This window comes from Coregonus clupeaformis, chromosome 35, assembly GCF_020615455.1.
Source record: "Coregonus clupeaformis isolate EN_2021a chromosome 35, ASM2061545v1, whole genome shotgun sequence".
Classification (NCBI taxonomy): domain Eukaryota; kingdom Metazoa; phylum Chordata; class Actinopteri; order Salmoniformes; family Salmonidae; genus Coregonus; species Coregonus clupeaformis.
In genome coordinates, this window is record NC_059226.1 from 6,593,019 (window position 1) to 6,617,321 (window position 24,303).

The 24,303-nt window shown below is 44.5% G+C and overlaps 1 protein-coding gene across 5 annotated transcripts in view; it reads left to right on the plus strand.

Moving 5' to 3' along the window:
* The window catches only part of LOC121550502 (transcriptional regulator Erg), a 114,407-nt gene that overhangs the window by 53,661 nt on the left and 36,443 nt on the right, over positions 1-24,303 (plus strand). For 3 of the 5 annotated variants that reach the window (XM_041862778.1, XM_041862781.1, XM_041862783.1), the window contains exon 2: positions 7,380-7,448. The exons of 1 other annotated variant lie outside the window; for it this stretch is intronic. In XM_041862778.1, the coding sequence (XP_041718712.1) occupies positions 7,398-7,448 (51 nt within the window). In that variant the 5' untranslated portion in view covers positions 7,380-7,397. Of the gene's footprint in view, positions 1-7,379; positions 7,449-17,786; positions 18,083-24,303 lie in introns of those variants that run through there. One more of the 5 variants, XM_041862780.1, reaches the window with a different exon arrangement.

Below are 24,303 nucleotides of genomic sequence, written 5' to 3' on the forward strand. Positions count from 1 at the left end.
CGCCAACCGTGCCGATGACGGAGACCCGAGAGGCAACCCCAAGAAAATGTTTGGGGGGGGCACACGGGGTGGATGACGAGGCAGCAGGAGGCCGTGGAAGGGCGAATCTGCAGGTTAGGAGAGGAGGGCTATTGGTTCAGAGGGAGCAGGAATTATTCGGTCAGAGGGAGGCGCTACAGGAGGCTAAAAGGGAGAAGGAAAGTGTAGAGGCACGGCAAGAAGAGCTGGTTAGGCAGCAGAAGGAGCGGGGGTTAATAAAGGAACCCAGTCCCGCTCCTCGCACCAAGCAAGTGGTGCGTGTCGCCAGTCCGGTCCGGCCCGTTCCTGCTCCCCGCACTAAGCCAGTGGTGCGTGTTCCCAGTACGGCCCAAACCGTTCCTGCTCCTCGCACCAAGCCAGTGGTGCGCGTCGCCAGTCCGGCCCGGCCTGTTCCTGCTCCTCGCACCAAGCCAGTGGTGCGCGTCGCCAGCCCGGCCCGGCCTGTTCCTGCGCCCCGCACCAAGCCAGTGGTGCGTGTTCCCAGTCCGGCCCAGCCTGTTCCTGCTCCTCGCACCAAGCCAGTGGTGCGCGTCGCCAGCCCGGTCCGGCCTGTTCCTGCTCCTCACACCAAGCCAGTGGTGCGCGTCGCCAGCCTGGCCCGGCCTGTTCCTGCTCCTCGCACAAAGCCAGTGGTGTGCGTCGCCAGCCCGGCATGGCCTGTTCCTGCTCCTCGCACCAAGCCAGTGGTGCGCGTCGCCAGCCCAGCCCGGCCTGTTCCTGCTCCTCGCACCAAGCCAGTGGTGCGTGTCGCCAGTACGGTCCGGCCTGTGCCTGCTCCTCGCACCAGACCAGTGGTGCGTTTGTCCAGTTCGGCACGGCCCGTGCTGCTCCACTCCGGAGCCAGAGCAGTCCGCTCAACCGGTGCCTGATCCAGCTCCGGTCAGCGGCTCCAGTCCAGACCATGACGTCAGCCCCTCTCCAGGTTCGGGGTCTCCCACACCAGGGTCCAGACTGGGCCTGGCGTATCGTGGGAGGAAGGAGAGGGGAAGCAACGCGCCGAGGTCTAGACCAGACCAGGGGCGCAACAGGGAGGCGAAGAGTGAGAGGTCGTCACGCCCTGAGCCGGATCCGCCTCCGAGGCGGAATGCCCACCCGGCCCCTACCCTGTTATGTTTATGTTGTGCGGTCGGAGTCCGCACCTTTGGGGGGGGGTACTGTCACGCCCTGACTCAGGGGACGCTTATATGTTGAGTCAGGGTGTGTATATTCCTTGTTGTGCTTGTTCTATGTTATAGGATCTAGTAGGTCTAGATCTATGTTGGCCGGTGTGGTTCCCAATCAGAGGCAGCTGTCGCTCGTTGTCTCTGATTGGGGACCATACTTAGGCAGCCTATTGGCACTAGTGGGTTGTGGGATCTTGTTCCGTGTGAGGTTTGTTGTGTGTTACCTTTGGACATCACGTTTCGTTGGATTATTGTTTTGTCGTTGTTTATTAAGTTTAAAATAAACATGTACAATAAACGTGTAAAATAAACATCTCCTCCCCTTCATCTACACTGATTGAAGTGGATTTAACAAGTGACATCAATAAGGGATCATAGCTTTCACCTGGATTCACCTGGTCAGTCTATGTCATGGAGCAGGTGTTTCTAATGTTTTGCACACTCAGCTGGGCCATTCTTAGCACCAGAAGCAGCAACAGCAGCAGTCAGGAATGAGCTCCATACATATAGAATCGTGAGAATTGTGAGAATCGTTATAATATTGTATCGTGAGGACCCTGGCAATTCCCGGCCCTATCTAATATCACTGTGAAAGACATCAAAGTATGTGTATGAGTGGAGGACTGGTGAGTTGTGGGAGTAGGAGACTGTGCGTACAGAGGCTCAGTGATCTGTGTGTCATCTCCACCTCTCTTTTCTCTTCAGGGGATCTGCTTCCTCTGTGGAAGTATATTCTACATGGGAACAGGGCACACATTTACAGGGACTCTGCAGTCACCTTGTGGAGACCATAGACCCTCACTGACTGGTTGATCCTGTGTTTTGCGGGTCTATAAGCGTGTCTATAAGTGCTATCCCCACACATAGTTTCCTAACAATTCCTCACAATTCCAAGTCTGACAAAGAGGAGCAGGTCAGACTTCTCGCCCGTCATTCCAAGAAATCGGAGAATCGGAGAATTCAGGAATTTCTCTCTCTCTCTCTCTCTCTCTCTCTCTCGCTCCCTCTCTCTCTCTCTCTCTCTCTCTCTTTCTCTTTTCTTTTCTTTTCTTTTCTTTTCTTTCTTTGGATTCTTTGGTCATGTGTGTTTTTTAAGACCAAGGAGGGGGAGTGTGGGGTAGAGGGAGACAAACTTGCGGTCTGATCACGTTCGATTCAATTCTGTGCAGGCCCGGCATGTGGAGCAAACCTGGGTAGATATTTCAGTAATTTGTTACCCGGCAGCCTCGGCGCGGGCCGGAACAGTTGCCAAGTTGTGACCAAGACACTGACACACGCGCTCACGTGTGCACAGCCCCGGCTGCAGGCAGTCAGTCAGCCAGGCCAGATGTGCTGCTAAGCGTGGCAGCTAGAGAGAGAGAGAGATAGACCCATCCTCCACTCCTCCTCTCCTATATTCTATCTCTCTGTTGTGTCTACACTCTCCTGTTTACATTGTTTACTCACTTGTGCCCACTCTTTCTTTCCTCCGTCATGTCTTTTCTTATCTCCTCTCTTGTCCTATCTCTCATCTCCTCTCCTCTCTGTTCTCTCTTACTATTCTCCTCACACCCTGTGTCTGTTTCTCTGACTCTTTGACTTCTCAGGTTCTCAGTCTGTGTATCCTGTGTAAGGCTCTGGGTGAGAGACCACTGGTTGTTTTATGTGTTCCTGTGTGAGTGGGGGGGGTGGGGGGGGCCTGGGAGGCAGTCTCTGGTCTTTAATGCCACAGTTCTTCAGTGGGTGATTGCTTTTTCTTCTCTGAAATAGATCTTATCATCTAGCCTACAAAGGCATGCATTTTTGTGTCAGTGGGAGAGTTGTTTGTGAAAGTTCGGGTTATACAGTGCATTCGTAAATATCACATTTACATAAGTTTTCAGACCCTTTACTCAGTAGTTTGCTGAATCACTTTTGGCAGCAATTACAGTCTCGAGTCTTCTTGGGTATGACGCTACAAATTTGGCACACCTGTATTTGGGGAGTTTCTCCCATTCTTCTCTGCAGATCCTCTCAAGCTCTGTCAGGTTGGATGGGGAGCGTCGCTGCACAGCTATTTTGATCGGGATCAAGTCCGTGCTCTGGCTGGGCCACTCAAGGACATTCCGAGACCTGTCCCGAAGCCACTCCTGCGTTGTCTTGGCTGTATGCTTAGGGTCGTTGTCCTGTTGGAAAGTGAACCTTCGCCCCAGACTGAGGTCCTGAGCACTCTGGAACAGGTTTTCATCAAGGATCTCTCTGTACTTTGCTCCGTTCATCTTTCTGTCAATCCTGACTAGTCTCCCAGTTCCTGCTGCTGAAAAACAACCTCACTGCATGATGCTGCCACCACCATGCTTCACCCTAGGGATGGTGCCAGGTTTCCTCCAGATGTGATGCTTGGCATTCAGGCCAAATAGTTCAATCTTGATTTCATCAGACCAGAGAATCTTGTTTCTCATGGTCTGAGAGTCCTTTAGGTGCCTTTTGGCAAACTCTAAGCAGGCTGTCATGTGCTTTTTACTGAGGAGTGGCTTCCATCTGGCCACTCTACCATAAAGGCCTGATTGGTGGAGTGCTGCAGAAATGGTTGTCCTTCTGGAAGGTTATCCCATCTCCACAGAGGAACTCTGGAGTTCTGTCAGAGTGACCATCGGGTTCTTGGACACCTCTCTGACCAAGGCCCTTCTCCCTCGATTGCTCAGTTTGGCCGAGCGGCCAGTTCTAGGAAGAGTATTGGTGGTTCCAAACTTCTTCCATTTAAGAATGATAAGAATGATGGAGGCCACTGTGTTCTTGGGAACCTTCAATGCTGCAGACATTTTTTGGTACCCTTCCCCAGATCTGTGCTTTGACACAATCCTGTCTCGGATCGCTACGGACAATTCCTTCTACCTCATGGCTTGGTTTTTGCTCTGACATGCACTGTCAACCGTGGGACCTTATATAGACAGGTGTGTGCCTTTCGAAATCATGTCCAATCAATTGAATTTACCACAGGTTGACTCCAATCAAGTTGTAGAAACATCTTAAGGATGATCAATGGAAACAAGATGCACCTGAACTCAATTTCGAGTCTCATAGCAAAGGGTCTGAATACTTATGTAAATAAGTTATTGATGTTTTTATTTTTAAAACATTTGCAAACATTTCTAAAAACCTGTTTTCGTTTTGTCATTATGTGGTATTGTGTGTAGATTGATGAAGAAAATAAGTAATTTTAGTAATTTTAGAATAAGTGTGGAGAAAGTCGAGTGGTCTGAATACTTTCCGAATGCACTGTATGTGTTCGTAAGCCTCAAGTTAAGATTCAGCCTTTATTATGCAACAGGCCTGTCCAATCACAGTGGAATAACTAGAACATGAACGGCAATCCTATACATAAAAACAACCAGGTGGACACTCTTAGAAAGAAAGTGCTTTCTAGAACCTAAAAGGGTTCTTCGGCTGTCCCCATAGGAGAACCCTTTGAATAACCCTTTTTGGTTCCAGGTAGAACTCTTTTGGGTTCCATATAGAACCCTGGAACCCAAAAGAGTTATACCTGTGCCTCTGGGTTCATGGATGTGAGGAGCACAAATAAACCTCAGAGTCAGGCTCAGTGTGCACGCTCTGTGTCCAGGCTCAGGCACAGGCTGGGCCAGTCTTAGCACCAGAAGCAGCAACAGCAGCAGTCAGGAATGACTGTTTATTTCCACCATCAGGATGACTGATGCTGTCCCACTGAGGGCTCCAAGTGTTCAGCACACTGTGTGTAGTGTCTCAGGGCCCCGGCCCCGCCTGCCCTGCTCAGCTAAAAACATTTAAGTGCTCCGTTCCTGGCATGGAGCGAGGGACGAAGGCAGAGGCCCTGTCTGGAAGCCAGCCTGCAGCAGGTTGCACTCAAAAGCACCACTTTGCAATGTGCCAAATTACTCTATTGGAGTGTCTGGTAGAGTGACCCGAGCAGACAGCTAGAGGGATGGACTGGAGGTTCTGGGAAATTCCACTGGTTGGGTTTGGTTGGGGTTGGAAGAAAGGTTACGCTATGTTGCTGGTTTTCCTCTAGCATGGATTGTTTGTTTGTGGGCTCGCGACCCTGTGTTGGAGCTTTTTACAGTGTGCTCTTAAAACGTCAAATCATACCATCAATACGTTTTGGTTACACTCTCTGTTCAGGCACGGTCTATAATGGGTTTATAAAGGTGTTATAAGTAGTTAATAAATATGTATAATCTTTATGAATAATAACTTCTTAATAATAAATCACAATTATAAAGGAATGATGTCTGACATGCACTCATCATGTATTGATCTTTTGGTATTGGTGATATGACTGTCTGTTTGCACATTTGGGATATACGTACAGGTAACTGCCAAAATAAAGGAAACACCAACCTAAAGTGTCTGGTGACTGAGATGGCCATGGCATATGGTTTACATCGTTTTCATGCTTATTAAACCATTCAGTGACCACTCGTGCCCTGATGGGGGCATTGTCATCCTATAGCCATGGTATCCAAAATAATAGCCCAACCAGCATTTTTATGCATGACCCCTAAGCATGATGGGATGTTAATTGCTTAAATAATTGCTCAGGAACCACACCTGTGTGGAAGCACCTGCTTTCAATATATTTTGTATCTCTCATTTACTCAAGTGTTTCCATTATTTTGGCAGTTACCTGTAGGTTGCCAAAGAATATAAAAGCATCTCTTGAGATGTGAATTCAAAAGAAGCATGACAATGGACCATTGATGCTTTCATCATCATGCCCCATTTATAATATCATACTTCATAAACTTCTCTGCACGATACAAAGCAATACAGGAGGACTACATCAATTGTTTATTGTTGACTTGGTCCCGGCTGAATACACAGTATAAATTGGCACTGTGACGTGAGAAGGCAGGAATCCTGTCCCTCTCCCCTCCTGGCCATGGACATTATTTCCTGCTTCGTGGCTTCACCCCGCCAGTCTTGTGGCGTGACTCACAGAGGGCTGGCGTGCCAGTGGTCTGGGTCTGGCCAAATGAAATATATCACAGAGTGGCAGGCAGTCTGCCTGGGTCGCTGCCTTTGTGATAACACAGGTAGACTTATAGGTAGCTACTTCAACCTGGATGGCTAGTAGAGAAGAACGGGTCCCCTTCAAGAATACGGTACCTTCCATTGGTGTATAGAGAATAATGAATTATGGAGGAAGAACAGCACTCTTCCTTAATCAACTTAAAGGAGGTTAGCTGGAGAGGAATGTATATCTGTAAGACTTTGTCTTTTCTCATCCTAACAGTTGTACCCTACTTTCACCAAAGGTTTTCTTTTAGGAGAGTTTCTAGTTTGTTTGTTTGTCTTTAATCTCATCAATACAAATAGATTGTGTAGCTAGAAAGTGAACATGCTGGGCTGGACTCATCCAAGCGGTCTCTCTGAGTTAACGTTTTCCAAACTCTCAACCGCCTCTCCTCCTGGACTGTGCAGAGGCAGGTTGTGTGGTTTACCACTTCCTGGTTCGCCCCCACACATCTAGGGTGAGATTACTCCTCGACTGTACACATCATGCCTACACTGTAACTTGCAAGGCCAAATTTGGAACACTTTTTATGGGGTATACACAGTAAAGCCTGATCTGTGCTTATTTTGATATGGTTTAATATCTCCTATTAAAATCAGTGTAGATGGGAAGACACGTGCTTGGTTGTATTATGAGTCGATCACACACACTGTGGACAAAACCTTCTTTGTATTACGAATGAGTGACAAGATGTTGTGTCTAAAACTGTATCCCATCACTTCAAGGTCAGGTTCCATAGAGCCTGTGCTGTGACTGGTGCCCTGTGCCGTCCAATACTGTCATATATCATTGTGATGATGTCGCATAGCGAGATTGGATGGCTCCTGTCAAATAGAAAACACATGACGGTCATGTGGCTTGCCAGAGAGAGCCACAGCCCCTTATATCGTCAGCTTCAGGCCAGTGTTTTGTCAAGCAACAGAAGAGCCATTATGACCGAAGGCTAAAACATTTATGTTATTTTTAATATAACTGTCTGGCCAAGGTGATTCATTCAAATAATATGGGGTTTTCCTCTCTCTCTCTCTCTCTCTCTCTCTCTCTCTCTCTCTCTCTCTCTCTCTCTCTCTCTCTCTCTCTCTCTCTCTCTCTCTCTCTCTCTCTCTCTCTCTCTCTCTCTCTCTCTCTCTCTCTCTCTCTCTCCCTCCCTCCCTACAATGCTACAGGAGGCTGTGGAATGCTAAATGAGCGTCAGTGAAGTGCTGCTGCAGGATACTGCCAGGCTGTGTTTAGGTGTAAGTGATCCTTAAATGTCCCCCTTCACTACTTCAGCTTCAAAAGGAACTCTTCTGGGCTGGTGGGATGACCGTGCTCAGACAGTGTTTTACAGCGCTTAGGAACCGAGATAGAGCTGGGCTGAGGGAAACTGAAAGTTAGAATTCATTTGTCAATATATTTTATTGTGTATATGCTGCTGTTCTTAAATGGAAATGATACATGCCCATCGGTTTTGTTTTATACCTAATAGCGAGTAATATTGATAGCTTTATTTACAAAGTGCTTTTCATACATTGAGCTCAAAGCTTTCACGCAGTGGCTTTCGAGAGAGATGAGCTGCTGTTAAATCCAATGCACATTCTTTGAAATGTTGTCTATCTGGATTGTGGGCAGAAACATTTAAGTCTTTATTTTTGAATGGGACTGCTGAAGTAATACTCATAGTAAATAAGGAAACCAATTTATTTATTTATTTGTATTTATTTATTTGCACACAAGAAAATACAAAAAAATATGATTAAAGGTTTAAAAGGTAAACAAAAAGAACATGAGCAGGAGAGGTAAGAAACCCTGAGATACTTGTAGGCACCTTCCCCTTTCAATGTTTATAGAGCAAAACCATTACAAAAAACCTAATCACATTTTTAAGAGAGATAGACAAATGATTGGAGAGTTACACAAAGAAGGAAAACATGGTGAATTAGGGGGTAAAAAAGAAAAAAATGAGCATTCTAGTAAAATGCCAAATCAAAATAAAAGACTGATAAGCAGAGAAGGCAGGCTAACATGATATAACCATTTACTCTGTAAATTATAATCCCCGCCATGAACTGTAATCTAACCTTTAACTATTTTATGCACGATTCGTTACGCCACATAGGATCCTTACTAACGTTAACAATAGGTCATAAATATGCTTATAAAGCCTCACAATGGGTGTACTACTACTCACGCTGTAAGTATCTCCATAAAAGTCTGTGGCAGCCGGGCATGTAGTGTATGTCGGAGGGCAGAGGGATGCTGGTTTCCTGCTCTCTCTCTCGTGACCACCCTGATTCCCCACAGGGCTACCACAGGCAGACCAACAGGCAGACCACCAGCACACAGACTGGGATCTGTTCAACCCTCTGCTCTCAGACGGTAATGGCGGCGCTCTAGGAGCCAGCCAACTGTTAATGGAGTTTATGAGCCCTGTGCCACAGGAGGCACACATACCTGGTCATTAGGTTGAACGTAGAGAGCAACATTTGACTGTTTACAATAGTTTACGTCAGAGGGTGTTCGATGGAGAATATCTGTTGAGGCCCTTTACTCCACTAGGAGCTGAACACGAACAAGTCAAGTAGACATCAGACTGAGTCATTAATTGATGGAGGGAGAAGGAGAGAAAGGTAGATCGATTGTTAGAGCCTTAACTCGGTCTGCTATGTCAATATGTTTCTCTCAGTTAACACTTTTGCCTCACCTACTTACATGGAGGATTTTTCAGAGACACGTACCATTGAGACACATCGTAGGAACGCTTCCACTTTTACCTGCAGTAGGCTATCTGCCAATGCCCTGCCCTTGTACTGGGATTAACAGAGGATTTCCATTAGCATTAGCCGTGTGCCCAAGTGCTCCATAGTCCACACATACCCAGCATGTGACCGAGCCCCTCACACTCTTCCTCTATTGTTCAGCTCCAAACACACTAGCCCATCAAACCAGACAGTCACTTGTGACACCAAGCATTTTGTCCAAGACCATCATTCTGGCTCTTTACACACACAAGTCTATAGTGGAGCTTCCTCCTCTTCTGGAGCCCCTGAAGTGGAGGATGTGTTGTGGGGAGCAGGGCTGTTGTATTTATAGATGGGCCAAGAGAAAGTGTGTGTGTGTGCGTGCGTGCATGTGTGCGTTAGTGCTTTGCGATTAGTGCTTTTTGAGGTTGGTTCGGTTATAAAAGAGTTATCACAGTTTTCGTGAAATAATTATGAAATAATGACAAAACAATTATTTTAGACCTTTTTTATGGACATTCCAAAGCCAGAAATAGTGAACATTCAATTAAATAGTGAACATTCAATTACCAAAACATTACAAACATTTCATTCTCTGTCAGGTCCACATTGGGTAGACATCAATAGAAAAAAAGGAAATTACTATATATTAAATACAATATTTCACTTGTGTATATTACTTAGTTTTTATTTGATGACTTTATTATTTTTCATTCCTTAAAGTCATCATCTCATCTCTTCTCAGGCAGTAGCAGCCAACCAGCCAGACAACCATCTAACATTATCCCAGTGCTCCCCATACTGTACTGCATGTCGGCCCACCACCTCAAGCTCAACTTCGACAAGACGGAACTGCTCTTTCTCCCAGGGAAGACCTGCCCGCTCAAAGACCTCTCCATCACGGTTGACAACTCCACAGTGTCGCCCTCCCAGAGTGCAAAGAACCTTGGCGTGACCCTGGACCTGTCGTTCTCTGCAAACATCAAAGCAGTGACCCGCTCCTGCAGGTTCATCCATAGAGTACGACCCTACCTCACACAGGAAGCAGCGCAGGTCCTAATCCAGGCACTTGTCCTCTCCCTTCTGGACTACTGCAACTCGCTGTTGGCTGGGCTCCCCGCATATGCAATTACACCCCTGCAACTTATCCAGAACGCAGCAGCCCGCCTGGATTTCAACCTTCCCAAGTTCTCTCATGTCACCCTGCTCCTCCGCACACTCCACTGGCTTCCAGTCGAAGTTTGCATCCACTACAAGACCATGGTGCTTACCTACTGAACAGCAAGAGGAACTCCCTCTCCCTACCTTCAGGGTATTTTATTTTATTTTATTTCACCTTTATTTAACCAGGTAAGCCAGTTGACAACAAGTTCTCATTTACAACTGCAACCTGGCCAAGATAAAGCAAAGCAGTGCGATAAAAACAACAACAACACAGAGTTACATATGGAATAAACAAAAACATACAGTCAATAATGCAATAGAAAATATAAAATCTATATACAGTGTGTGCGAATGTAGTAAGTTATGGAGGTAAGGCAAGAAATAGGCCATAGTGCAAAATAATTACAATTTAGTATTAACACTGGAGTGATAGATGTGCAGAAGATGATGTGCAAATAGAGATACTGGGATGCAAATGAGCAAAATAAATAACAATGTAAATAACAATATGGGGATGAGGTAGTTGGGTGAGCTAATTACAGATGGGCTGTGTACAGGTACAGTGATCGGTAAGCTGCTCTGACAACTGATGCTTAAAGTTAATGAGGGAGATAAGTGTCTCCAGCTTCAGAGAGTTTTGTAGTTCGTTCCAGTCATTTGCAGCAGAGAACTGGAAGGAATGGCGGCCAAAGGAGGTGTTGGCTTTGGGGATGACCAGTGAGATATACATGCTGGAGCGCATACTACGAGTGGGTGTTGCTATGGTGACCAATGAGCTAAGATAAGGCGGGGATTTGCCTAGAAGTGATTTATAGATGACCTGGAGCCAGTGGGTTTGGCGATGAATAAGTAGTGAGGGCCAGCCAACGAGAGTGTACAGGTCACAATGGTGGGTAGTATATGGGGCTTTGGTGACAAAACGGATGGCACTGTGATAGACTACATCCAATTTGCTGAGTAGAGTGTTGGAGGCTATTTTGTAAATGACATCGCCGAAGTCAAGGATCGGTAGGATAGTCAGTTTTACGAGGGCATGTTTAGCAGCATGAGTGAAGGAGGCTTTGTTGCGAAACAGGAAGCCGATTGAGTGAGTCTGGAAGTCTGGAAAGAGAGTTTACGGTCTAACCAGACACCTAGGTATTTGTAGTTGTCCACATATTCTAAGTCAGACCCGCTGAGAGTAGTGATTCTAGTCGGGCGGGCGGGTGCAAGCAGCGTTCGATTGAAGAGCATGCATTTAGTTTTACTAGCGTTTAAGAGCAGTTGGAGGCCACGGAAGGAGTGTTGTATGGCACTGAAGCTGCGTAGAGGTGGATCTGAGAGTCACCAGCAGCAAGAGCGACATCATTGATATACACAGAGAATAGAGTCGGCCCGAAAATGTAACCCTGTGGCACCCCCATAGAGACTGCCAGAGGTCCAGACAACAGGCCCTCCGATTTGACACATTGAACTCTATCTGAAAAGTAGTTGGTGAACCAGGCAAGGCAGTCAGTTGAGAAACCAAGGCTATTTAGTCTGCCAATAAGAATGCGGTGATTGACAGAGTCAAAAGCCTTGGCCAGGTCGATGAAGACGGCTGCACAGTACTGTCTTTTATCGATCACGGTTATTATATCGTTTAGGACCTTGCACCCATGACCAGCTCGGAAACCAGATTGCATAGCGGAGAAGGTATGGTGGGATTCGAAATGGTCGGTGATCTGTTTGTTAACTTGGCTTTCAAATACTTTCGAAAGGCAGGGCAGGATGGATATAGCTCTGTAACAGTTTGGATCTAGAGTGTCACCCCCTTTGAAGAGGGGGATGACCGCGGCAGCTTTCCAATCTCTTGGGATCTCAGACGATACGAAAGAGAGGTTGGAACAGGCTAGTAATAGGGGTTGCGACAATTTCGGCGGCTAATTTTTGAAATAAAGGGTCCAGATTGTCTAGCCCAGCTGATTTGTAGGGGTCCAGATTTAGCAGCTCTTTCAGGACATCAGCTATCTGAATTTGGGTGAAGGAGAAGCAGGGGGGGCATGGGCAAGTTGCAGCGGAGGGTGCAGAGCTGGTGGCCGGGGTAGGGGTAGCCAGGTGGAAAGCATGGCCAGCCGTAGCAAAATGCTTATTGAAATTCTTGATTATCGTAGATTTATTGGTGGTGACAGTGTTTCCTAGCCTCAGTGCGGTGGGTAGCTGGGAGGAGGTGCTTTTATTCTCCATGGACTTTACAGTGTCCCAAAACTTTTTGGAGTTAGTGGTACAGGATGCAAATTTCTGTTTGAAAAAGCTAGCCTTTGCTTTCCTAACTGATTGTGTATATTGGTTCCTGACTTCCCTGAAAAGTTGCATATCGCGGGGGCTGTTTGATGTTAATGCAGTACGCCACAGGATGTTTTTGTGCTGTTCAAGGGCAGTCAAGTCTGGGGTGAACCAGGGGCTATATCTGTTCTTAGTTCAGAATTTTTTGAATGGGGCATGCTTATTTAAGGTGGAGAGGAAAGCACTTTTGAAGAACATCCAGGCATCCTCTACTGACGGAATGAGGTCAATATCCATCCAGGATACCCGGGCCAGGTCAATTAGAAAGGCCTGCTCGCTGAAGTGTTTGAGGGAGCATTTGACAGTGATGAGGGGTGGTCATTTGACCGCGGACCCATTACGGACGCAGGCAATGAGGCAGTGATCACTGAGATCCTGGTTGAAGACAGCGGAGGTGTATTTAGAGGGTAAATTAGTCAGGATGATATCTATGAGGGTGCCCATGTTTACGGGTTTAGGGTTGTACCTGGTAGGTTCCTTGATAATTTGTGTGAGATTGAGGGCATCTAGTTTAGATTGTAGGATGGCCGGGGTGTTAAGCATATCCCAGTTTAGGTCACCAAGCAGTACGAACTCTGAGGATAGATGGGGGGCAGGCCGGTGCTAGCAGATGGATCTTCGTGGTCGTCGCAACGGGAAGCCTGTTGAAACCACATCAGACGATTACGTCGGCAGACCAGTCATGATGGATAGGCGGTGCTCCGTGTCAACACTAGGAGGTCCTGTCCGGTTGACAGAGAGGTGGATAGCTGGGAGATGGGCCTGGCTCGAGGCTAGCTCAAGGCTAACTGGTGCTAGCTTCGGGACAAGTGGTGATTAGTGGTGATTAGCCAACAACAACATCCATTCGGTTGCAGCTAGCTAGTTGTGATGATCCGGTGTTAAGGTCCAGTGATTCAGTGATTCCGGCAGAAAATCAGAAATGATCTGGGTCGATAGCACGCTGTGCAGACTGGCCGATAATTGTCCAGGCTAGAGCTGGCTGGTAGGTAGTGCAGGCCACAGACAGTGGTGAAGACCGCTAACAGTGGCTAATAGTTCCCAGTTGTCTTGAACACACTGAAGTTGGAAGTCGGAGATTTCCCTGTTCTCAGTTGTTTTGAACGCGGCATTAATGCTCAGAGGGAGACAGCAGGGTATTCACTTTGAGTCAGGAACCAAAACCTCTCCACAGTGACCTGTGAATGTATTAGATCACATGACAGCTCGATCAGCTGTTCGATTTCACTTACCGGCATGTCAACTGAGCCAGGATCACAGTCAAACGGATTGGGGAGTAGGTCCCAAAGTGGTCTTCGAAGCGTTGGAGGTGAGCAGTCATCACTTGTGTGGGACACTTACTGATGCTGTTTTCTGTTAGAAACATGCACAGCCAAGGGACAGGGGGCATGGTTCGCTTTTGGAAGAATCCCCTGATTCTGTCACTCACCTGTAGAATTTCCCCTGCATGCTTGCGTTCAGTTTGTTCAGTTTCCCAAATATGTCTGTTACATAGGCAAGGAGTCACATTTTCTTTTCATTACACAGACATTGTTTTTTACATACATTGTAAATGACAACAGTTCCTCTCTCAATGCGAAAAGTATTTCCAACACTCCCCCTCGATTACCACCAAGCCTCGGTGTGAAATAGAACATTGTCATGCTCTGATCCCATCTCTCCACATAGTTTTGCGAACAGGAGTGCGTGCAGTGGATGTGGTTTGATGTAGTTTACAATCGAAGTTACCTGCTGCAGTATATCTCCGATTTCTGTGCTCAGCTCTTTTGCCGCCAGTTGCTCTCGGTGTATTATACAATGCATCCATATGGCAGAGGGAGACACATTCATAAATAGATGCAGAGGCCTGCCCGCCGTCCCACCATAGATGGAGCCCCATCTGTGTAAAAGCCCACAATTCGATCCCATGGAATCAGTTTTTCAACAATATAGCCACGCAGCACACTGAACATCCCCTGTGCCGTTTCATGCTCGGGAATCGTGAGACAGAACAATATGTGCTTGTGAATAGCATCCTCCGACATGTATAACGAACAAAAGTCAAAATCTCTGCCCTCACAGCTAACATCCATTTGGAGATCATAAGCTGGGGTGTTTTTGAGTTGTTCAGTCAGAGTTTCCTCTTGATTGCTAGCAATATCATAAATGATTTGTTTAAAAATGTTATCTGACAAAGATATTGATGTGAGTTTCTTTGCCTTTGCCTCTCCACACATTGTTTTCACCATATAAATTGCAGCCGGTAACATCAAAGTCTCTGTAATAGTGTGTGGTTTCATAGCGTAGCGGGCCTAGCCATTCACTGTAGGAATGATTTTGGAAATTCTCCCATAACCCCATTTTCAAATCAGGCGACCCCACATGGGAAGAACAGGTGCAATGGATTATGGTCATTGTAGTTAATTACCACGTTTCTGCACTGCACTAGGTTTAATATTTGCCTAATGAAAACTACAACTCCCTTTAGCCCAGCATCCCACATAGTTCTTGACTTTTGCTGCATTCACGTGCTAGTCGGAAATTTCACTAACTGGTTGTAATTATACACGTGTTCAACCAGTTAGCGAGACAGAAATTTCAGAGTTCCGACTAGCATGTGAACGCGGCATGAATTTATCTCGTGAATTATTTGATTTCTCTCTAGAGAAACGGTGCGTTGATCACAAATAAACTTAATTAAGTAATTGAACCGACGTCGGTCAATAGTTGTTTAATAAGCGAAACCCCTCCCCAAAATGTTGGTTAAACGCGGTACACAGGACATTCCTATGAGAGGGAGCATATGGTGAAGGGGAGTGAGGGGGTATGGTGGTAGTGGGTGGGGGGTAATGGAGGTAGGATGAAAAGAGTACAATTTCCTGGTGTTTTGTGGTGGAAAACTGAGTGGGATGAGCAAAACACGTCAGCCCTGTTACCCATAGATAGACAGGCTAGAAATGTTTGAACAATAATTACAAAAATTGTGAAGCTTGCATTCAATTGCCACTCCCTGTTGCACAACATTTATGGCTGATATAAGATACATTTGGGCACTTAATAGGCACTAACAATAGTATTTGAGATGGGAAAATGTTTTTTATGAAGTTGAACATGTGCTCTTTATGACAGAATGTTAAAATTAGGTGAAATCAAACGTTTTTGTGTGTGTGTTTGTGTATCGGCAGTGTTGGGCGGCCAAGATTTGGTGAGAGAGGGGAACAGGGGTCATATCCTACAGACTTCCTGCAGAAGGCCATAAAACCAGTCAGACAACAGGAGAGATGGAGGGAGAGAGAGAGAGAGAGCGAGAGAGAAGCAGAAACGTTTTGATAACTAGCTAATTTTCAGATCTTTTGATGGATTTTTCTCTTCCTGCTTTTCTTTGATGTAATGTTATCTTGTGATCATCTGTTGAAAGACAGTGTGAAATATTTGCAACATTTCAAAGTCTTACAAAATCCACACCCATCAATAATACTTGAAATCACAAGTTAAAAGTGCTATCATGTGTTTGTTGGTTTTGGTACAAAATAATACAGGTACTATATTCTGCCCCCTCCCAAACTCAATTTGTTGAATGTTGCAAAAACAACAGACTTGTATTCGATAGCAGATAGTGGTCACATATCAGGTGTTAAATTACTAAATTCCTTTCAAAATAGAGAAAACACTTCTTGTCACAGCCACTTCCTCTCTTTGTAACTGATATGATGCAAAGCCACAGTCGGTTTACAAATGCAATGTGAACCCCCGTCGTGCTGTCTCAGACCACAGAATCACAGCGGTCAGTACAATGGAGTCCTACTGAAGGTAGGGCTTTCAGGTCTGAACCATTGTCCTACCGCACACCTGAGTGGTCACAGGTCAGAGGTCACAGTGCAGGTGTGTCTGCCCCTACCTGTTTGTGTGTGTGTGTGTGTGTGTGTGTGTGTGGTGTGTGTGTGTGTGTGTGTGTGTGTGTGTGTGTGTGTGTGTGTGTGTGTGTGTGTAGTCAGCGTCCAGGACCAGGGGTGGTCAGTCACGAGTGTTTTGACAGAGGTCGGCAGCAGGATGTCAGGCTGCGCTCTGATTTCCTCCCCTTTACTCATTCACCTCCTTATCAGGGCTGCTCAGCTTTGCTGCTTTCACACCTCTAGTCTTCAGACCCAACCAGACCCCCCTGAAAAAAGGAGGGCTGAGCCGCTCACATCCCTTTCTCTATTCAATTACCATTAAAGGTCCAATGCAGCCGTTTTTATCTCAATATCAAATCCTTTCTGGGTAACAATTAAGTACCTTACTGTGACTGTTTTCAATTAAAATGGTTTTAAAAAAAGCAAGAATTTTGCTAGGACTTTCTGGGAGTGGTCTGAGTGGGGAGGGGAAAACTGGAAACTAGCTGTTATTGGCAGAAAGATTTGGAACTCTCTTTCGTATTGGTCTATTAACTAATTTACCGCCTGGCGATGTCCCCAGGCAGGCCAAAACTCCATCCCATCAAAACAGGTATTTTCAAACTTACACTGAAAGGGCATTATAATTTCACAGTATTATTCCAACCTCATAGTGTGGAAATATATATAAAACACAAGGTAATCATGTCTTTGACTGCACTGGGCCTTTAATTGCAAACTTTTTTTTACTCATCACATAAGCTGCTGCTACTGTTTATTATCTGTCATTTAGTCTTAGTTATATGTACATATCTACCTCAATTACCTCGTACCCCTGCACATCGACTCGGTACTGGTACCCCATGTATCTAGCCAAGTTATCGTTACTCATTGAGTATGTATTATTACTTCTATTATTACGTGTTTTACTTTTCTATTATTTCTCTATTTTCTTTCTCTCTGCATTGTTGGGAAGGGTCCGTAAGTAAGCATTTCACTGTTAGTCTACACCTGTTGTTTACGAAGCATGTGACAAATACAATTTGATTTGATTCTATTTGAATTCATTGTGAGGATGTTCAGTTGTTCTGTTTATTATGCAGGTAGTCTACTAAATTGAGGCATAAATGTGACCTGACATGTTACCCAAGTGAGTTTATGTAAGTAGAGTATACATAAACCTTAAGTAGAGTATACATAAACCTGATTTAAAAAAAAGAAATGTGTAGTAATGTTGAAATGTCCCTTGTTCAAAAGTGGTGAAATGAGCTTCTCGAAAGTGTTGAGTGCTCTGTGCCAAGGTTAGTGCCGTTCTCACTGTAGCCATCCTCAACTGCTAGCTCTCTAGAGAGGCTCATGGCAGGCAAGCGTGTCAAGTATGGACCGTATGATCAGACATCTGCATCCTGTCATGGGTTTATGTCTGCGTGAGACACACAGACACACACACACACTACCTGCGTCAGTAGAGACCCTACTCTCAGATCAGCCTTCTTAGCTAGTTCCCCCCCTACAACCTTAACCCTCCTTACTGAAAAATAAAACTTCTAACACACATCATCAAGAATAACAACTTTGTTTTTAACCCTTCTTATCTCCTCACTCCCAAATATCCTGTTTCTTCGAGTTGCGGTGGCCAGAACCAATAGAAACCTCTTCCTGCTATTGGCTGACTTCACTTCCCAACGTTAGCACAATCTCATCCGCTCCAAACAACGCTTAGTGGTACCTCAACTAGCTTGCTGTCCAGAAAAAATTATATTCGAATTTATACCAGTGTGTTTTACCAGGATTGAAAGGTCCTGAACAAATATGGCCAGCACCATCAAGGTAAATCCATTTTAGAACTTTTTTGCAAACTTCTGGGATTTTTATTGGTCATTTTCTGTAATGCTTCGGCATTGTCTTCAGTTTGCGTGGCACTGTACAGAAATACTTACCAAACAGGCCGGGGTAACACCCTTCTGCCATAGTGGTGTGACAAGATTTCCTTGCAAATTTCCTTTTTCCTATTCGGCTGGTCTGCACAGTTAAAAAAAATCTTTGGGGTAATGACAAAATCTGCAATTTCATTCTTTCGGATGGTAAAGTGATTTGAGCTGGCTTGCCATTTAAACAAATGAAGCAGACTTTACATTTTTATCCATTATTATATGGAGGGACACCAATTGTAATGTTTAGACATTTTTGCTGTGATATTTTTACCAAAGAAAATCAAACATTTTTTTATTGTTCTCTATTTTGTTTTAGGGAAGTCATGCAGTATTTTGATGCTTTCTGAGATTTGCACATTTTCATACAAATATTTTCAAAGCTGTCTGTGGTATTTGTCAAAGAACCATCTAAGAAAATGATGCTTTGAACTGAAAAATGTAATCCTGTGCTGAAGAAACTGAAAATTGTTGGAGGTTTAAATTCTCTGACGACTTTATCATGCTATTGTTGCATTAATGCCTATGTTCACGTCAAAATCTAAATTGATTGTAAATAGTTGTAACTACTGTAGTAGTAAATAGTTAATACTTTGATATGGCTATCCTAGTCTATCAAGTAACTAGCTTTGTGTAGTTACTGTAGCAACACCTATAAAACAATGGACAGAAGAGGAAAGCACCAGTTGGTGGGTCACCAACATACTGAACAAACTGGCTAGGGAGTCAAATTCACCTGGAAACCTAATTAAACACGGCATCTAAGCTTTTCACTCTCTAGTGCGTCTGCCAGTGTCAGCACAAAGATGTTTACAGCCAGAGCCTAAACACAGTGCGAACAATAAAACAAAGGTAGGGAAGCAATAATTACATAATCAGCTGTCTTGCTGGCATTGGATGTAAACAGTTGCACTTTGGGAGTAGAATCCAAATGTTTGGAGAGGGAGCTTGCTCCTTTGTGACCTGTGATATTGTGGCACTGGTACTGCGGTTGAGTTGAGGTCCCAGGGAGAGAGGAGTGTGACCGCTGTTTATAAAGTCATTCTCTGTGCTTTGGCTGGCTTTGTGTGAAACTGCTTTAGAAATGTTAAAACATTGTTAAAACATTTCTAAATCAGGCTGCTTTGTCGTCAACCTCCCCCTTGTTAACTTTGACAGGGTTCATTCCAGTTATCAACGCTTCTCAGCGCTTCTTCTGGTTTGCACCTGAAGGTGATACATCATATTTTATGGATTGCTATAAAGAAGATTTCAAACTACTGACTGTTATTAACTTTTTTTTGGAGCACTCTGCCTATCTGTCACAATAGCACAAGACGATTTGGTAATAATTTTGCTGAAATGAGCAAACACAACCGACTAAAAAGCTGTGTCATGTTATTTTGATAGTGTCACACTAGTCACACTATTCTCAGCTTCAAGACACGTTATGGCACCAGTGGACAGTAGGGTTGGGCGGTATTCAGATTTCCATTCCTTCATACCGTGCCTGTGCCATCCCGGGATATACGGTATTACTGGTAGTACACACAATGGGCGCTATTAATTTTTTTACTGAAAAATAAAGGCCAAAAAACAGCACTTACCAGAATGCTAACAAAATGCTAACAAGTACTAAGGCATCCCCATAACGGATTCTAGGTAAATGTTAACGAGCGCATGCAAACATTTACTACTAAAATAGACAACCCAGCTCATAAAGTTATGCAAGTATCTCAAAACACAGTTTGCAGCACGCACAAAACAAATATTAGACAGCAGGGATCTTGATCCAGGAGGGGATTGTCTCTGATGCTACTAAGAAGCTTGATCTTGCAAGCTAATGTTAGCCACTTAGCTAACGTTAGCAAGTGAGAAAAACCCAGCTGGAGAGAATTTATTTGGCACATTTTAGATAGTTAACTTAATAGTTATATGATATACAGATGGCAAACATTAGTAGTGAATTTCATACAAGTGTTACTTGATCACCTCACTACTCGTTGTGCTTCTTTGTAAACAAACACACATGACTGGCTCAAACAGCTGTTTTGGGAAACCAGTACTGGTAAGCTTCATAGTTATCTAACAGGCGGAATGATGAACGCGATCTGCTTTATCTATTACCTAGTGCCTGCAGGTATTTATTTAAAAAGTACAAATATTCAACAACAAAAAAACAGTATTGACAGTATTGGGAAATACCCTGTGATACTGTATATATACGGTATACCGCCCAACCTTAGTGGACAGTCTTAAACAGTTTTTTTTCTGAGGCCAGTGAGTTGGGTCCTCTAGTATCTAGTAGTATTTATAATGTATTTAGTACACAGCTAGTAAGAAATGTTCACAGAACATAAGGGAACATTTTTGGAGGGACATTTTTTTAAATCATTCATTATACCTAACCAATCAGAAATGTTCTTGGTAGACCAACCTGTTAACTTTGCATGGTTGTTATTGTTAGAAATAATAAAAATATATTTTTTAACAAAAAAACATAACCCAAAAACGGTGTTGGTCCATAGCCACTTCTTTAGTCCTAAATGTGCAAAAATAAATAAATTACTTCATACATTGTACAAGATTTCACAATGAAACTGTGTCATCAGTTCATTGAGTCAACCACATCAGGATATCAGGACACAAACAAAACAGATTATCATAACCGCCTACGGACAGAACTGAGACAAACAATGCAGTTGCCGTGTATGTGTGTGTGTAATGCACATACCAGAGGGGAATACAGGAAGTTGTGGCCAACCAATCTCTGTAGCACTGTGGCTTTGTGTCTCAGGCTGTGGCCAAACTTTGTCACTGACCTATGGAAATAAATGCACCCATCATTTTTCAAACTGCAGCTCTCCAAGCTCATTGTGTGCTACAGGCTTTTGACGTTCCAAGTTTCACACTGTATTATAGTTTCACACATCATAAGTGCCCTGTACCATACGCAACAGCTCCGTCTCTTTCACCATAACGTGTTACTGCCAAATCAAGGCCTCTGGAAATTATTCATCATTGGACCTCGACAATGCAACATTCTCTCTGTTGTGAAACAAAACATGCTTTCCAGCAGTAATGTACAGACCAGAATGCTTTTCAATGCTAAGGAAATTGCTTTTGTGGAAAGGCAACACAGGCGATTTTCCTGTTTTAAGAAGAACGGATCTTGTGTTTTGGACTAGTAAGGTTTGTATCTGTCAAGTCATAGTAGGGCTAGAGACGGAAGAGGGAGTGAGATTCCACTCCCTCATTTTTTCATATACAGTCAATGAACTAAGCAGACCAGACCCAGCTGCTAAGGCATTGGTGCCTATGGGAGAGACACCCCATTAAGCAGACCGGAACTGACCATTTTTTTCAATGGTAAGCAGCCTGAGTGGGACATCTTCATTTATCCACCATCTTTGGTGGAATCAGGGAGGGGGCTGCTAAAACAACATCCAGAAAGGGTGCCCCCCAGTGGTGTAGTGGTGCCTGGAGATGTGGGTATGCTCTAATTTTGCAACCAAAAATAAACAAACGGCCCGCCTGGCAAAGGAAAGGCGCCCTTTGTGAATAATTCTATGAGAAACAGTGACATACACTCTGAATGACATAAAATAATATTTCCCATATCGCATATTGGTCTTTCACAGTCAGGCCAACACAAGCTGTACTGTGCAAGTAGGCTAATAGTAGGCCTACTATTGAAACAGATAAATGAGGCTGTCAACAGAGTCAGAAATTCATAGGTTTCAGATTTGTCATTTTTCTGGGGGGGATTGCCCTCAAAATCACAGTTTTTAAATAGAAAACAGCAAAATTGGATGTTCTAAGTCCATAACAGTATGCAGAAATCGCTCTGCCATTTCCTGGTTGCTAAGATTCTAATAGTTCGCCTAATTTCAGTTTATGTGACAAAACAAGCAAGTATAGTATAGAGAATCATTGTACCATCTAAACCACTGTGAAATATATTTTCCATAACCAAAAATGTTGTATTTTCAGCTGTTTGAAGATGGTGTACAAAACCAAAAGTAAAAGCACAAAAACTAAACTTAAGAACGGGAAGCATAGAAATAGAGCACATAAAACAGATATACATCTTCTTAGACTTGCTTTCAATGAGAATGACAGATCTATAACTCACATTTCTATGTGGATTTGGTCGGGTCCCCAAAAAAGTTTAAACTACATCAGAAGACCACTTTTTAGGTCAGGGAAAAGTGTAGTTTGGGTGTAGTTACCCTTTAATTCAAGTGCGCAGGCACCTAGCACAGTTGTTTGGCTAGTGTGTTTCTGTAGCACATGAGATGGAGTTTGCTAAACAAATGGCCACTGGATTGACGCAATTAATCATAATATCATTCTGCTAGGTATGCATAGGCTACTTTGTAGCTAGTTACATTTAATTGAGAAGGTTTTTGGGAAAGCCTTTCCATCTTAGAGAAGATGGTTATTTCGTCAGCCTGTGATTTTCAAGCAAATAACTGTTGGCTCACGGTAATTTACCGTTAATTAACATAAACACATGTAGCATCTCCTGGGTTCCACACATAGCCTACAAGCCACTGATGCAGACCTTTGGAACATCTACATTTAAAAAAGTCTAAATAATCCATGTAATATAGACTACAAAGTCACAATAAATCCATTATTTATTTTAGACATGTCTAAATAAACATGATATGAAGAAAATGTAGTCTATTTCTGAAGAACAGAATAGCATACTCTGTTGTCTTTATGTTAGGTCCTGATCTGGCTATGCCAAATGGCTGTGGGCTACACTAGTTAATTTAGCAGACAAGATTTGCTTAGAATTCTGTGGCATTATTTTATATTATTTTATGATACGAAGAATACAATTGAACAAAGCTGAATAAAATAGAAAGGATATTTTCTCCAAACGATTTGAGGGAGTGCGCACATGTGGCTATTCTGTGTTGAGCGGTTAACAAAGAAATAGGTACTCCTATATGCTTAATTTAGAGTTTGTAATGTAACTTTAGTTGTTCTACAAACATTGGGCTATATGTTTTGATTTTTAATACATTGTAAGGCTGCATGATGCGACTCTAATGATGATTTGAAAAAAGTTGCTTGAAAGGCATGAGCTCTGCTTTGTTTTATTGCGCAGGCTGTACACACTTCATCAGTCTCTCATTCTGTCACGGTTTACTACGCCAGAACCCAGAAGCAGACCAGGACAAGGTACTTAGAGAAAAAGGTGAGTGTTTATTAATTGACTCCCGAGTGAGGCTGAATAATCCAGGGACAGAGCGGGTGGCGTGGATGGGTTGTTGAGGGTGCAGTGGTAGGTCCAGACATGGCTCGGCAGCCGCCGACCATCAGGCAGAGGTTGGGTGAAGGTTCCGGGTGAGAGACTGCAGACAGAACAAAACGGAGGTGAGTACACAGCAAATCAACAAGGTGCAAAACAACAAAAACTAACGCTAGAACTCAAGGCTGATACGCTGACAAACATACTGTTCATGGCTAACGATCCGGCAGGAACTGGATGTTCGGCCAGACCCTAAGAAGGGTGATGATCAGGACCAGGTGTGCAGATTGCTGATGGGATGCAGGTGCGGAAAACAAGAGCGCTCCCGGAGCGTTCCCGAACCCTCGGGAAACTGGAGATTACGAACAGGAAAAACTAGTCACCAGACAGGACCCGACTCAGACAGCCGGGATCGTTACAGTACCCCCTCCGACGAACGCCACCGGGCGGACTCCCGGAGCGCCAGGATGGAGGCGGTAGAAGTCACTGATGAGGTCCGCATCTAGGACCTGTCGCCGCGGAATCCAACTCCTCTCCTCAGGGCCATACCCCTCCCAGTCCACGAGATACTGGAAACCCCGGCCCCGCCGTCTGGAATCCATGATGCGACGCACCGTGTAGGCAGGACCACCTCCGATCATCCGAGGAGGAGGAGGAGGAGGCGGAGGAGGCAACAGAGGACTGAGGAAGACAGGCTTGAGGCAGGAGACATGAAAGGTGGGATGGACTCTGAGCGTCCTCGGTAGTTTGAGTCGAACTGCCACTGGATTGATCACCTTCTCCACCACAAACGGACCAATGAACTTCGGTAACAACTTCCTAGACTCAGTCCGTAACGGAAGATCCCGTGTGGCCAACCAAACCCCTATCTCCGA